The 17,445-nt window shown below is 37.5% G+C and overlaps 1 protein-coding gene across 1 annotated transcript; it reads right to left on the reverse strand.

Moving 5' to 3' along the window:
- Nucleotides 1–3,900: 3,900 nt before the first annotated feature.
- Nucleotides 3,901–16,408, reverse strand: ZNF260 (zinc finger protein 260). Its single transcript, XM_036885808.2, has 2 exons — nucleotides 16,273–16,408; nucleotides 3,901–9,972 (listed from the first exon to the last, which is right to left on the reverse strand). Exon 2 carries the CDS (start codon nucleotides 9,499–9,501, stop codon nucleotides 8,272–8,274), a length of 1,230 nt encoding a protein of 409 aa, XP_036741703.2. The 5' UTR covers nucleotides 9,502–9,972; nucleotides 16,273–16,408; the 3' UTR covers nucleotides 3,901–8,271.
- Nucleotides 16,409–17,445: the final 1,037 nt, after the last annotated feature.

Consider the following 17,445-nt stretch of genomic DNA (forward strand, 5'->3'; position numbering starts at 1 on the left):
ACTGGGCAGGGCTCTTTATTATAGAGTCAATAACGATGCATTGTATGGGCAGGGCCAGCTGAGACTCCTGGCCACAGGAACCTTCATCTTATCCACACTCTCCTGACTGCTTCCGTGTGGTTCTTCTCATTTGCCCAATATGTAGTTACCATTCAGTTAGCCTTTAGGTGTTTTTGAGGCAATTTTTCCACATGTAGCTGTAGACTCAGTTCATCCATGGGAGGTGGTGATTCAGGCTTCCTATATCACTATCTTGAACTGGAACCCATTTTTCAGCCCCAAAGATGCACATAGGGGCTAACTCTAAATTTTATTGAGTTCCAGAAGTTGAAACAAAGCATGCACGTGCACGCACACACATATATTTCAGATTGGCTCTACCTCTTGACTACTTAAGCGAGGATTGCTCTGAGCCTTGGGATCATCCCAAAGTGAAATCTGTCTTCTCAAGTCTTTTACTTAGCATCTTGTGTGATATGTATCTTGTATGTCTTTCTAAAGTCTCCTATATATAGACCCACTTTTGAATGTCCTCATGTCTTGCCAATGGGTTTCAGCCCCAAGCAAGTTTGCTAGGGATTCAATGTGACCAAAGAAATTGACAGCAAAACGGTTCTTGGGGTGAAAGAATTTTATTTTATTTTTCAACTTTATTTTCAGGTGGCAGGTCAAGCACTAGAGTCCCGTTCACTCAGAGCGAGTCTGTGTGCAGCAAGCCAGTTTCTGCTTCTGGGCCCCACTGTCTGCACAGCTGTCCTCTGGGCCTCTCTGCGCAGTCATCCCATGCAGCCATCCTCTGGGCTACTGTCCTCAGCACTACCACCACTCCAGCCTCTGCTTTGCTCTCCTGGAGCCTTGCAGCACTGCACCATGTCACGCCCAGAGCACTGGGCGGAGCTCTTTATATAGAGTCAACAGCCATGTATTGCCCACAGGTGTGCAGTGAGCTAGTCAACCAGGGCCAGGTGAGAATCCTGGCCACAGGAACTCTCATTTTATCCACACTCCACCCCTCCATGATTCTCTCTCAATCTATGTGCCCTTAGTCCTCTGCAATGGTCCCTGTGCAAGGAAGCTCCAACATTGTTCTCCAGCCTCTCCAGCAAAAAGTCTTGCAGACACACAGGCCAGACTCATGGCTCTGTCTCTGACCTCTGCCTTTTTAGTCTTAATGGCTGGAACTGCTGCTCTGGTTTCAGTTGTTGCCATAGCTCCAGTAAGATCCTATTTGGCTTCTGGTCTAATTTCCTTCCATCTGCTCCTGCCCGTATCAAATCAATCCACATCTGGGTCCTTGTAACCTTCATGGGTCCCCTGAAATTCTTGTAATAGGTCTTATTTCTTTCCAAGTTCTTGTTGCTTCAGCTACTGTACATGTCACCTGGCATTTTGTAATCTCTGCCTCAAGGCAGGCTGCACCGTTAGGGAAAACAGCTTTCCCATATCTGATCCCAACAGAACAATTCCATCCACCCCTAAGTCCCACAGCCACAGGCTCAGCCTGAGCAGAGGGGCGGACCATAGAGTGCTCCACGACCTGGGGAGGGGGCTGCTGGTCTCCTTAGGGAACTTTCAGCTGCTGGGTCTTTATTATCTTTACAACCACTGGGCGTGCTTTCAATACAGGAAGCGACAGTGCCTCTGGCACCACCCCTTCATCCTTCCCCAGCTCCTCCATTCCTGGGGCTGATGGCACCTTTCTCTCCTCTCCCCCAAGTGCCTCTTCTACTACTGTGCCTCACAACAATGCCAGCTCAGTCTTCAGAAGCTCTCTTACCTTCACCTCAATGCTTCGCAGTTGATGTCCTCATGCCACCTCCACCTGTGCTTCCCTCAGTTCGTCCTTTTTCTTGGTGGCCTCTTCCTCCTTCAGAACACCTGGCAGAGCTGCCATCTTGTCTCCAAACTTTGCTGCCAGCACTCTCGTGCTGTCTCCTCCTGCCGCGTCCAGGCCACCTCCTTCCTCAGGGAATCCAGAGGTTTGCAGCTCACATTCTCATACCGCCATTTCTTGGGTCTCCTCTGTAGACTTTTTTAATACTGTGAGAAGCAGACAACCCACAGTCCCCACTGCCTCCCGGGCACTCTTTCTCAAAGGATCTGCTTACTATACCCAAGGGCCACCCCTACTGCCTCACGTGTCACCTCCACTCCTCTCCAGTCCTGGGATGGGGCCCAGTCCTCTAGGAGGCAAGCCACCTCAGACCATATACCCACTGGGGGACGATCCACTGTCTTCCCATTCACAGTCCTGGGATGGGGCCCAGTCCTCTAGGAGGCAAGCCACCTCAGACCATATACCCACTGGGGGACGATCCACTGTCTTCCCATTCACAGGGGCAGCCCGCTGAAGCACCCCTCCCATGAGGGCAGCCTTTTTCCTTGGTCAACAATGAACCCTGCTGAGTTTCGCCAATTGTCTTGCCAATGGGTTTCAGCCCTGGGCAAACTTGCTATGGATTCAGTGTGACCAAAGGAATTGACAGCAAAGCGTTCTTGGGGTGAAAGGGTTATACTCAACTTTATTTCCAGGTGGTAGGTCAGTCACTAGAATCCCATTCACTCAGAGCAAGTCTGCATGCAGCAAGCTAGTCTCTGCTTCTGGGCCCCTCTGCCTGCACAGCTGCCCCACACAGCCGTCCTCTGGGCCTCTCTGTGCAGTCGCCCTGCACAGCCATTCTCTGGGCCTCTCTGCACAGTCATCCCACACAGCCGTCCTCTGGACCTCTGTCCTCAGTGATGCCACCACTCCAGCCTCCGCTCTGCTCTCCTGCAGCCTTGCAACCGCGTAGCACCCAGAGCCCTGGGTGGAGCTCTTTTTAGAGTCAATGTATTGCCCACAGGTGATCAGTGAGCTAGTCAACCAGGGCCAGGTGAGAATCCTGGCCACAGGAACTCTCATTTTAGCCACACCTAATTTCCCAAGGTCTTACCCCAGCTTCTCCTTTAGACCATAGATTATCTATTTTGTTTCCAGCCATAATCTTTCTTTAGGTATCCGTAGGTTTCTAGTACACCTTAGAAATTTAAGCAGTGCCTGGTGCTTTTCCCACCTGCTTTCCGAGTAATTAGAAACAGATGAGTTACATTAGTCCTTTTTGCATCAAGGCAGGTTAGAACAGATGTACGTAATTTGCAAACACGGTCTGTTCTAGTCCCTCCAGATCGACAGGGAAAATGGGTGCTGCTTACTCAGACTAAGATCACTTCCATGCTGGGAGAGTGGGGCAAGAGTAAAAAATGCCACAAAACATTTTGAAAATGGCTTTTTCTTGACTGGTCATGTTTCTGTAAACCTTTTACTGTTTTCCAGGGGCACCACAAAGTTGGTGCAGAAAGCTTGGATATTTTGTTTGTAGTGATTCTCACCTGGCCCTGGTTGACTAGCTCACTGCACACCTGTGGGCAATACATGGCTGTTGACTCTATATAAAAAGCTCTATCCAGTCCTCTGGGCATGACATGGTGGCACGGCTGCAAGGCTGCAGGAGAGCAGAGCAGAGGCTGGAGTGGTGGCAGCACTGAGGACAGAGGCCCAGAGGATGACTGCATGGGATGACTGTGCAGAGGGGCCCAGAGGAAGAGACTGGCTTGCTGCATGCAGACTCGCTCTGAGTGATGGGATTTTAGTGACTGACCTACCACCTGGAAATAAAGTTGGGTATAACCCTTTCACCCCAAGAACATTTTGCTGTCAATTTCTTTGGTCACAGTGAATCCACAGTGAACTTGCCCAGGGCTGAAACCCATTGGCAAGACAATTACACTCTAATGAAAAGTGCCCTTGTCTTATTTATATATTAGTATGAGTACATTACCCCATATGTAATTGAATGGAGTTAAATTAAACAAGAAAGGGTTTTAGTTTGGGCTGCTTTTAACAAAATACCATAGACCAAGTAGTTTAATAGGCATTTATTTCTTAAATTTCGAGAAGCTGGGAAATCAAAGATCAGACCACTGTCAACTCCTGGTGAAGGCCCAATTCCTTCATTGCAGACAGCTTCCTTCATTGTGTGCTCACATGGCCTTTCCTAAGTGCATACACCTGGAGACAGCTTTCTCTTCTTCTAAGGGCACTATTCCTATCATGGGTGTCCCATCCTCATGACACAGTCTAAAACTAAATACCTCCCTAAGGCCCACCTCCAAATACCATCACACTGGGGATTAGGACTTCAACATCTACATTTTGAGGGGATACATTCAGTCCTTAACTGGGATTTTTTTAATTCACCCAAGTAACAAACCCTCTTTGAATATAACAGTATAAAGCAGGGATGGGTTTCAAATATCTTGTTCAGAATGCTCCTGATGAATGACATGAATCACAATCTCAACAAATGCAAAGGTATACTATGTCTGGGGGCAGAGCTAATATAAATGTTATTACTCTCAAAAGAAATGTATATATTTAATGCAATTCCAATTAGAATACTAAAGGATTTTTGTAATTGAGAAAATTTTCCTCATTTGATAAAAAGAAAGTTAGCAGAATAGCCAATAAAATTGAAAAACAGCAAGGAAAACTTGCTCTATTATGCAGTATCAAAATACAAGAGGGCTCATGTTAAATAAATGTTATCAATTAATGTTATTAGTATAGGAATAGAAAAATAGTTTAGTGAAGCGAGAATACAGAAATAGATCTTGGTATAAATAAAAATACAAGGCAGTTTCAGGTGAAGAAAAGATCATATGCTTAAAGGATTATACAACAGAAGTTTTACTTGAATAGGAAAAGGATGGCATCAGTAAAGAATTAAGAACAGGCCATTCTCACTGACCCATGTCTGCAAAGTTGACTGTAGACTTTCGATTTGCTTTTCTACAAGTTTTCTTGAATACCACCGAAAATTCTTCATTTGCAGCCTGTACCTAGATGGGAACCTGCGCTGTAAATTGGCATGTAGACACTGACAGCCTATGTGACTCATGCATCAAGTCTTGGGAAACCTTGAGCAGCTTCCCTGTTTTGAAGTGGTTATCAGTTTTACAACTGTGTGTGCTCCCATGTGATGTTGGCACACCATGCAGATACAGATGCAGTGGATTACTGTGAAATATCCTGGATGAGAATGTTGATGTTCCTAGGTGCTGAGGTAAACCACACACATTCTTTTTCTCCTGTGTAGTGCTTAGACCCCAGGAGCTGTGCTTGCTTGGGGAGTAGCAAGACTGATGAACATGCTGTGAAGACACTTTCTTGACAGGACAAAGCTAGTAAGAAACCCAATCCTGGGTTAAAGCCTACTCTGTTGTTTGACTGCCAGTTCAAATCTGTGATTTCTGCTCGTGGACATTTAGACTGGAGTCAGAGATGTGTGACTTGCTCCTGAACAGATAGATAAAACAAATTATGCTGTACAACCAGAAACCCATCTGGAAGAAAACATTGAATTTTCATTTCACATGACAAAAATTAAATTTTAGAAATATAAATTTCAGTATATATATTTACATACTGAAAGAAAACAACTTGCAAGAAATCCTAAGAAATAACATATGATCTAGAGATTAAAATCTCTGTAACCAATTTATAAGCTTTGAAAAAATTAATGTTTGATTATATAGAAATTTTAAAAATCTTAATGGAAAAATCATTTATTATATAGACAATTTCCTAATGTCTAACATATGAAGAGGTCTTCAAACTTGACAGAGATAAATAATACTATAGACAAATGGGCTGATTATGAAAATTTACAATGAAGTAAATCCAGGAATGGATGAGGTTTATAGTCATCAGACACGCATGAATTTAAGTAGTATAATGCCATCTATTTCAGGAATAGTGTTTTTTAACAAAATGACTAATAGCATCTATTAAAGTTTAAAAATAGCATATATCCCTTTATCTGCCAATCTCTTGCCTGTAATCTATTCTCCAGAAATAAAAATGCCTCAAATGTAAGAGCCACTTATAAGGGTGTTAACTATAGTGCTGTTTGGTGGCAAGATGAATCAAGAGATGGCTAAATAAATTTATAGTACACAGTATCACAGAATAATATGCAGCAGTTGCTCATCCTAGTCTATCTGAGAATCATAATTCCTGTTCCTGGGCCTTGGCAATGGTCAACTATAGGCACCAAAAGGTAATCCTCCTAGCTTGGTCTGAATTAGAGCTCCTAGTTGCTCTGGTGACTTTAAAGCTGTGTAAGCACAAAAGCAGAGAACACTTAAGGAAAACGAGAGAATGCTTAAATGAGGAATAATAGAAAACATAGGATAATTTAAACTCATGTAAAAAGATATGCATGTTATTTGGATACATTACTTCAGATACCCATGAAAACAACCCATGGCATATATAATCCTAAAACTAACCTTCAAAAATGCAAACAAGCAGTGTAGTGCTATAGTTATATTAGCATTTCATTACTGTGAGCTTTAAATTGATATATTTGAAATCAGCCTAAGGTGTTAAATGTTGCATACTCATTTTTATCACTATTCAAAAAGAGCACTAACAACTTTCTATATGTCAATTTGTTGTGGAAAGGAATCAAGTAAACAAAAATCCTCAAAAAAATTGCTTCAAATAAAAAAATACTGTTTAGTCTGAGCTTCCTTCTCAGCACTATTTTCTCTGAGAAAACAAACAAGGGGGCTTGGAGGCTAGCTGGATTGTGTCTGGCAGAATAGAGAAAAAAATTTAAGAGTAACATGGTTTCCTCATTTAAAAAATGTCACATTTCTAATGCCAACACTGGTTATGTGGACAATTAAAATTTTTGATAAATATTTCAAGTGAAACTCAATCCTACCAAGTTGGCAAGCATTATCAAATGATATGAACCTTAAATGTACATGATCTAATACATCTGTTGCAAAATCATGCTGTAACTTCTGATTATACAGATTAGTGATATGACAGAATTTAAATAATTGATTTAAGCTAACATCCTAATTAAAAATTTCATATTTTAAAGATATTATTTCAGAAGTATTTTCTATAAAATATTAGCATCTAACTGGGAATGAATATATTATAAAATGTACACCATATACAGCTTTCCTATTCCTCTTTTACAATTTCCAGAAGTTTAAAAAGAACAAACTTAGAATAAACATACATATTACAAAGCCCAGAATTTACTAATTTTTTCTTACATTTACTTGGAATCTTTATTTTTAATAAGAGTTAGCATTTAGATATAAAAGTGAAGTATCCTTTAACTGTCATGCTTGGTCCCATTTCCCTTCTATCACCTTTCTTTCTAGAGGCAATCATTTTCGGGAACTGAATGTGTATTCAATTCATTCTTCAGAATTTTACATAAAAATGTTCACCCATACAAATGCTTAATACTAGTGTTGGTTAGTATTAATTCCAACTCACACAGGTATGATTATATTAATCACTTCATTTTTTACATGATTTTTCAGATCTTTCCATTAATACAGATAAAATATATGAACTGCTAGAAAATGTGCTTTCATTCATCCATTTCACAAGCAACATTTATTTCCAAATTTTGTTAACATAATTATTGCTGCAATGAATAAAGGTACATGAATCAGTTTCTTGGGTACATGTATAAAATATACTCAGGAGTGGGTACTCTGGAATCTATTTTAGATATTCTTTCCTAGCCAAGGTTTTAACAACATTCTCTTACAAAATTTTCATATTACTAAGTTTTGCTTTTTAAATTCTAGTAAGCACTTTGGGATTTCATAATAATGTACGATGATAGCAAAGATCTCATATTTTTCCATATGAAGAATCAATTACCCTAAGACCATTTTTTCAGTCACTCATGATTTCCCTTCCAACTTGTGATACCACCTCTATCAATTTATCAATTCCCCATAAAGACATGCACACATTTCTGGATATAGTATTTGTCACAATCTCTTTTCTATGACTGCATCAAGAGCAAATAATTTTGACGATAATATATGTAGCAAAACATGTAACAGAAAATGACAATTTTGTCTCTTAATTTCAAATATTTATACCTCTCATATCTTTGTCTTAATGCATCAGGTAGGCCTTCCAGAACCACATTGATTAGTGTCCATGACTGGATTCATGGACACTTCAATGATATCACTCCTCAAAATACAGCATTAACAACGTTTGTTGTGGAGGTTCAGGTTTTCATACTATGACTCATTAAAATTCTCAGTATTTTAAGTTTTGAGTTGTCCCTGAAGGACTTTCCACATTCACGTCACTTCACTTTCAAATGAATTGTCTCATATATTAACAACTATGAATTCTGTTGGAGGTTTCTCTGATTCCAAGACATTCATAGAGCTTTAATGAGTATGAATTCTCTGGTGTCTAATATGATGAGACTTCTGGCTAAAAGCTTTCCCACATTCGCTACACCGATAAGGTTTTTCTCCAGTGTGGATTCTCATATGTAGAGCAAGAGTTGAGAACTGAGAGAAGGCTTTTCCACATTCATTACAACCATAGGGCTTCTCACCTGTATGACTTCTCATATGAACAGTAAGAGATGAGCTTTGACAGAAGGCTTTCCCACATATTTTACATTCATAAGGTTTATCACCTGTATGAATTCTCACATGTACAATAAGTGACGTGATTCTAGAGAAGGCTTTTCCACATTTATTACATTCATAGGGCTTCTCCCCTGTATGAATATTGTGATGTTTAATGAGGTATTGCTTCTGCCTGAAGATTGTTCCACATTCATTACATTTATAAGGTTTCTCTCCAATATGAATTTTCTCATGCTCAGTGAGATTCGATTTTCCACTAAAGGCTTTTCCACACTCCTTACATATATAGGGTTTCTCTCCTGTATGACTTCTCTGGTGTCTAATGAGGCTTGACTTCTGAATGAAAGCTTTCCCACACCCTTTACATTCATAAGGTTTCTCTCCAGTATGTATTCTTTGATGGATAATGAGGTTTTCCTTCTGGCTAAATGCTTTCCCACACTCATTACATTTAAAGGGTTTCTTCCCACTATGGATATTCTGATGTTTAATGAGGTACTGCTTTTGACTAAAGGCTCTTCCACATTGATTACATTCAAATGGTTTCTCTCCTGTATGAATTTTCTCATGCTCAGTGAGATATGACTTGCCATTGAAGGCTTTCCCACATTCCTTACATGCATAGGGTTTGTTCCCAGTACAGTTTCTCTGGTGTTTAATGAGGCTTGGCATCTGAATAGAAACTTTTCCACATTCATAAGGTTTCTCTCCAGTATGCTGTTTCTGATGAGAAAGAAAGTTACCCTTCTGGCTGAAGGTTCTTCCACATTTATTACATTTATATGGTTTCCTTCCTGTATGACTTCTCAAATGTAGAGTAAGGGATGAGACTCGAGAGAATACTTTACCACATTCAGTACATTTATGTGATTTCTCTCCAGTATGCATTTTCTTATGCTCTATGAGGTTTTCTTTCAGACTAAAGGCTTTTCCACATTCATTACATTCATAAGGTTTCTCTCTAGTAAGAATTTGATCATGCTGAAGGAGATCTGTTTCAGGCTGAAGGCTTTCCAACATTCTTATGCACAGATATTTTCTCTAATAGGAAATCCTTAGTATTTCTTGACATGTGACACAGACTAAAGCTTTTCCACATTCACTAAATTCATATGGTTTCTCTCCAATATAATTCTCAGGTTATCTATTGAAGTTGAATTTATGGTGAAAGATTTTTCACACTGGTTATCCTGAGATTAGACGATTACAAACTGGGATGAAATAGAGCATTCCCATTGCATTCACAATGGTCCTTTCCTAGACAGCTTCTCTCATATTTAAGTATAAATTATGTTCCAAACTTTTAAACTGAGTTCCATGCACTGGGGTGTAGTCTTAAAGAATCAATGTCTGTGCTCAGAGAAAATACTTTTCCATTGCCCAGCTTTTCTGAGTTTTCCTTAGCTGTATTTTCATGGAGAAGGATGACACTTAATTCAGAACTCTTTCATGGTGTATCTTTATCTATTTATGAATTTGTCCAGGCCTTTTCTATAAAAGGGAGTATAAAAAAAGTCATCATGACAAGAGTTAATAACTGTGAAATATCTGGTGCCTGACATGTAGTGAATGTCCAATAAAATAGCTATTTTCACCATTAATTCCAATCAGTACCACCTGTGAAATTATCCACTATTTTAAATAAAAGTTCAGAAATGTGCTACTGTAAAACAGACTATTTCAAACCTAGTCTACCAGTATCAAGAAAGTTCAAGTACAAATAACATTCATGGGTGCATGTAGCTTAAATTGCATTTAAATGTACCCCTGTATACTTCATAAATCAGTAAAACAAGGGAAAACAAAGAACAGGTAACAAACAATATAAAAGGACAAAAATAAAAATAAAAAATGAATACAAGGATTATTAAGGATACTTACATATGAGACTCCATCAAAATGACAGTAAGGGGATGAAGAGCATATGCTCATAAAAACTAAAAGGTTGGGGAGACACCAAAGGATGAAAAGTATTAAGAAATCTTCAAAGCAAATAAAGGACAGTAAATTAGCTGTAGAAATAAGTGGCTTAAATAAAAAAGCTGAGGATGCCACCAGGAAAAACAAAGTAATTTATGACACAGTTGTCAACTGAAAGGTTCTCTAATTGGAGATTGCCTGAGAGTGGAAGGTGGGGGGTTATAGAATTATTACAAAAGGAGCAAATGATGCACTCAATGCTTCTAAATGGAAGGAAAGAGAAATTTACTATCCAAAGTATAACTGAAAGCCACCAAATTTAGTGATGACAGGCAAAGTGGATGAGAGTACCATACTGAAAAGAAGGGGAGGAGTAAAAGCGTATATGCAGAATAGGATCCCAACCCATTTTTACTGCTGGACTCCAGGAATGCTGGTGGTTGCCAGTGTCAAACAATGGAAGGATTTTTTCCTGAAAAATCTGAAGATCATGGGAATACCTACAGATACTGACATTTGAAGTCATATAAAAGAAACATGTAGATATGACTGAATGTTGTACAGTGAAGCCCAGTTTTATAAGCCCCACCCATGCACACAGATATTATAAGTCTTTCTGATATTACAATGTTAAATACTAATGTAAGAGCTAAAGATCACAAAGGTTTGATGAAAAGCCCTAACATGAAAAATAAATGAAAACAGGAAAAAACAAACAGAACACACTCATTCAATACTAAAGCTAGCATCACAGAAAGCTAAGAAATTATATAGCAATGACATATTAACAGGATTCTAATAAAGAAGTGCTTTTGGAAATAATATGATGCAACCTTAAAAATTCAATAGATTAAGGGGGGAAATTCCAGGAAATCTCCTAGAATAAAAAAAGGAAGACTGGAAGAGAGAAAGGAATAGAGAGTAATGATTGGAAAATGAGTGGATTAGTTGAGGAACCCAGGAGGTTCAATATATACACTAAAGGAGTTCCAGAGGAAGTATGAAGAAAAAAATGAACACAGGAAATTATCTGAACCCTATCTTCCATATTAGCATGATGTTTAAAAATAATTAAATCAAAAATAGGCAAAACAGCTATATAACATGTGGGAATAAACACCTATAGACACAGTTTAGTGAGTTAGAAATGGCTGCCTATGTGGAGTAGGAACTGTGAGTGAGGAAGACAGAGAAAGCACAGCTTCATTGTAATCCTGTTTGACTTTTAAAAGCCCCTATTCCTTATACCTACAGAGATGTCCTTGAAGACTCGGCCTTTTAACTTCAACCAATCTATAACCATATAACTACAGATAGTGCTCTTTTTATCTAATTGTAATTGAGTTTCATATGGGCTAACAGCAAAGTACAGATACATTTAATAAAAAAAAAAAAAGGAAATAGAAAGCAGCCATTTTTACTTCCAAATCTGATTTACTGCAGTGTTTTGATTATTGACACTGTCATTTCTGGATACAGAAACTGTCATTGACATCAATTTCAGCTTTCATTTATTTTTTTCTTTCATTATGCCTGATATATTGACACCCAAGCTCTTCTCTTGTTAAGAGTCCTTTTCTTGGCCTCTCTCTAAATACTTTCTTTTATAATTATTTTCTATCTACTAGCTGGAATCCTTCAACATTATCCTGATCTATCCCTCTCAAATATTGTATCCTCATTTTCTTATAAATCATTGCAAGAACTGACTCAATAATATACGGTCACTCATATCAACGCTGTGATTTCCATAATTAGAAAAAAAACTCAACTCTTACTGCATGTCATAAGCAAAAATTCACTCAAAATAAATAGACCTCAACATAAGCATTAAAACTATTAACATAAAGAAAAAATTGTAAAGTAGGCTTCATCAAAATTAAACACTGATGCCCTTTGAAAAATACAGTTAAGAAAACAAAACAGTAAAGACAAAGATTGAGAGAAACTAATAAAGGGCTTGTATCCAAAACATATAGAACTCCTGAAACACAGTCATAAAAAGATAAATAATCTATTTTAAAATGGGCAAAGAACTAGAATAGACACTTCACAAAATAAGATATATGAACGGCCAATACGTACATTAAAAAAATTCTTAATTAGTATTCAGAAAAAATGCCTATTAAAGCCCCAATGAGAAAATCCTCAATAAAATATTAGCAAACCTAACTCAAAAATACATCAAAAGGATCACTCATGACCAAGTGGGATTTATTCCAGGTATGCAAGGATGGTACAATATTTATAAATTAATCAATGTGATACGCCACATTAACAAAAGGATAAGAACCTCAATAGATGATAAAAAAGCATTTGACAAAATTCAACACCATTCATGACAAAAACTCTCAACAAAATGGATGTAGAGGGAACATATCTCAACATAAATGCCATAAAGACAACCCACAGTCAACATCATACTCAATGGTGAAAATCTTTAACCTTTTCCACTAAGACTAGGAACAAGACAAGGATGCCCATGCTCTCCACTTTTATTCAACATAGTACTGGAGGTCCTAGCAACAGCAGTCAGACAAGAAAAACAAAAGGTATCCAAATTGGTAAGGAAGAAGTAAAATGTCACTACTTGCAGATGACATTATACTATATAGATAGACACCCCCAAAGACTCCATGAAAAAACTATCAGAGCAATAAATGGATTCGGTAAAGTTGCAGGATACAAAATCAATAAACAGACATCTGTTGCATTTCTACATACTAGTAATGAACTAGCAGGAACTAAGAGAAATGAGGAAAACAGTTCCATTTATAAATGCATCAAAAGGAATAAAAACCTAGGAATAAACCTAACCAAGGAGGTGAAAGACCTGTACTCTGTACAAGGCACTAATGAAAGAAACTGAAGAAGACACAAATAAATAGAATGCTATCCCATGCTCATGGACAGGAAGGACTAATACTGTCAAAATGGCCACCCTGCCCAAAGCAATTTACAGATTCATCGCAATTCCCATCAAAATACCAATGGCATTTTTCTTGGAACTAGAACAAATAATCTTAAAATGTATATACAATCACAACAGACCCTGAATAGCCAAAGAAATTTTGAGAAATAAGAACAAAGGTGGGAGTATCATGCTCCCTGACTTCAAGCTATACTACAGAGCTACAGTCATTAAAACAGTATGGTATTGAGCCAGTAACAGAACCATAGATCAATGGATAAGAATAGAGAGCCCAGAAATAAACCCATGCACGTAGTCAATTAATATATGACAAAGGAGACAAGAATATATAACAGGGAAAAGATAATCTCTTCAATAAATGGGGTTAGGAAAACTGCACAGCTACAGGCAAAAGAACAAAACTGAATCACTGCCTAACACCTTAAAAAAAGTAAACTCAAAATGGATTAAAGAGCTAAATATAAGACATGAAATCATAAAACTCTTAGAATAACACAGGCAGGAATCTCTTGAACATCAACACGACTAATTTTTTTCTGGATATGTCTCCCTGGGCTGGAGAAACAAAAGCAAAAATAAGTAAGTAGGTCTACATAAAACTTTTAGCTTTTTAAGCTTCTGTACAACAAAGGAAATGACAACTAAATGAAAAGGCAACCTAGCGGATGAGAGAATATATTTGCAAATGATATGTCTGATAAGGAGCTAATACGGACAGTGACTGCAATGGGGTATGGGGGGGACTCGATAATCTGGGTGAATGTAGTAACCACATTGTTTTTCATGTGAAACCTTCATAAGAGTGTGTATCAATGATACCGTAAAAAAAAAAAATGCAGATAACTGTTGAATCACTATGTTGTATAACTGAAACCAATATAATATTATATTATCAACTATATTTCAATAAAAAATAAGTAAAAATAAATTCTACATGGAAGGAAATTAAAGGACTGTCAATCCAAGTGTGAGAGTGTGAAGCAATTTGAACATACATTTTCAGTTGGAATAAATAATACATGTACTTTGGAAATTTGAGAGTATTATATAAAGTTAAATATACACTTACTATTCTTCCCAACCATCCTACTTAGACATTTACTCAAGAAAAATGAGTATGTATGTTCACACAAAGACTAGCATGTGAGTATTCATAATAGCATTATTAATATCAGCCCCAAAACGGAAATAATCCAAATGGCCATCAACTGTTGAAAAGACAAATTATGTCCATACTATGTAAAATTAATCAGCAATAATCAGCAATAAAAAGGAGTGAAATATAACAGCAACATGAATTAATCTCAAAAACATAAAATTAAGTCAAAGAAATTCAATGCAAAAGATTACGCCCTGTGTAACTACATTCATATGAGATTCCAGAAAGGGGAAAGCTATTATGACACAGAGCAGATGAGTGGTCACAAGGAATGGGGAAGGTGTGTGGTTCAACTGCAAAAAAGCACAAGGAACTGCTGATGGAATTGTTCTGTATGTTGATTTGTGGTGGTGGTGTATGACTACACACAAGTTACCAAATTTATTAAGTAACATATACTTAAATGGGTGACTTATATTTTGTAAAATAAATTATATAAAGTAAATTGTATCTCAATAAAATTGAAAAAGTAAATGCTTGGAGAAGTTTTAGCGTAAATGTTTACATTATTTTGACAAGAAATAATAATAAAGTAAGCATTCAAACTAATGATTTATAAATAAGTAAACATAAGAAAAACAAAAATTAGTAAAGATAAAAGAAATTATTACAAATAGAAAAACAAATAATAAATTCATGAGTTGCCACTTAGGGAAAAGCTAAATGGAATAAAAGCAAAATTACAAAAATAAAAAATGACCATTTGGAAATAACCACAGGCAAATAAAGACTGTAGAGACCATTTTGCTCAACCCGATTCAAATAAATTTGTAAAAACAGCAAGTAAGTTTGTAAATATCTATCAAATATACCTGGAAAATGGAGACTAGAAAAGACAGAAAACTTAAACAGAGAAATAAATATAGAAAAAAAATAGAGACAATTCTTAAGATCACCCTAAAGCCCAAGGCATAGATGGCTTAACATGTATTTTAGTAAACTTTTAAATTACAGTAATACTATAAATTTAAAAACTTCCAATTAATTCTTAAATTCATTAAATTTGCAAGATTATGATGATCAGTACTAAAGGTACTATAATATACCAAAAGAAAATGCAAAAATTACATCTCCTTGTTAATTAAAGCCCCTGTAGTTTTATAGCTTACCACAACATACACATACTTATCAAAACTGAATTTTTTATACTGTAAAATGACAGTTCTGAACTGAACATCATCTGAATACCGTGCAAAATGATCCTTTTAACAGCCATTTGTTTTGTCATTTAAAAAACATTTTCAAATTATAAATCAAAATGCTCTAATGCTAAGCAGTCCTTTGTGTTAGAATGTCTTGAGTTGCAAGCGAGATTCTATGGCCTACAAAGCCTAAAATATTCACTATCTGGACCTTTACAGAAAAAGCTTACTGAAGCCCCTGCCCTAGAGAGGTGACTCCTTCCTCTTCCACATGGATGGAACCAGGATACAATGTTAAACCAGCTTCAATCTGGAAGAAATCTGGGTCTTTAAAGAGCCAAAAAGACTAAAGCTACCATGCAAATATTGATACTCACCATGCAACACCAAATCTAAGCTGTAAAAACAATACAATTGGGACTGCAGATGAAGCTGGCATCCAGAATAGAGGTTAGATGGCAACAAGTCTTCAGGTTTAGAGAAAAGAAGAGCGCTAATCGAGGAAGAGTATCTGGAAATGTTATGCAGGCACCTAAAGACTATCACTCCAAAAGCCAAGGGCTGATAAAATTTCAAAAAAAATTTCAGAGATTGCAAATTCAATGTATAACTGTAATGAGCCTTTATCCCATTCATACCTGCTAGGTTCTTTCTTACTCAGCTGGAGAGCACCTCCTTTACATTTCTTCCTTAATCATCCATTGCTCTTCTGATTTAAATCGGTGACTTTAAACTTCTAAATACTGACACAGGACTTGTACAATACTGTTGAGGGTCAGAGCAGCATCCTGGTATTCAGGCTGAGCCCTTAGGGCCCTCAGAGATTTTGAAGAATAGGAAAGGGCAGCTCCTAGGAATGCACAAGGAAGCTACCTGTGAAAAAGAACAAAGTAATGATCACCCTTAGGCTTGGAAGCTCAAGTACACAATACTTATCTGCACATGGGCAAAAGAGTATTTGTACTTTGCATCTCAGGCCAAATCCATTATGCCATTTAAATGCTCCACACATTTCAGAAGTAGGAAACAGAAGGCACCTTATTTTGAGAATTTAGGTTATAGAGAGCAACTGTGAGACTGAGTTGTTAAGAGTTCTCCAGAATCACAACCTCTACAGGTTCCTTTTAGCAGGGGTATGACAGATAAAAAGGTCAGACTTACTCAGCTCTTCCCATACACAGATGTAAGAGGCTTAGAATCTGGCTGAACGGTGCTGTGAATTAATGAAACAGGTAATACAAAAGGCAGAATGGATGTAGGCAGACTGCAGGAGGAAGGAGACATCAGTATGATATTTTGGATATAAAGAGTTTGAAGTTCATGTGCAACCTCCCCATGGAGCTGTCCATTTGGATATAGGAATGATGAGTTCAGGACAAGCCTCAAGTAGGAATGGACATTTGTGAGTCATCTGTGTCAGCTGAAGTCATAGCAGTGGTATTTTTTTGTTCATAGAGTTTAGAGGTAAAAGAAAAATATGATCAAAATCAGAAACTCAGGAACACTCATAGTTAAGCAGAGACATAAATCGCTAGTGGTGTTTTTTTTTTTTTGTGGGGGTGGATGGGTGGGAGGTTGTTCCACAGTTTTGATGGGAATTTAAAAAATGAGAGTATAATCATGGAAGTGAAAGAAACATTCAACAGAATGAGGCAGTGAGAAACATCTGAAAAGGAATGGAGTGACGAAGAAATTTTAATTCCTCCATCCCAGTTAAAAATGGAAATGTACAAAACAAATAAAAGGTGATTCTTACCTCTGCCCCAGCTGCTGCATCTCCTTCCCAAGGCAGTTTTTATTTTGTGTTAATG

Source organism: Manis pentadactyla, chromosome 15 (assembly GCF_030020395.1).
Source record: "Manis pentadactyla isolate mManPen7 chromosome 15, mManPen7.hap1, whole genome shotgun sequence".
In the NCBI taxonomy this organism is placed as follows: domain Eukaryota; kingdom Metazoa; phylum Chordata; class Mammalia; order Pholidota; family Manidae; genus Manis; species Manis pentadactyla.

Coding starts and splice junctions, on each gene's coding strand:
- ZNF260 (XM_036885808.2), bottom strand. CDS start 9,501: ATGTTGGAAAGCCTTCAGCCTGAAACAGATCTCCTTCAGCATGATCAA.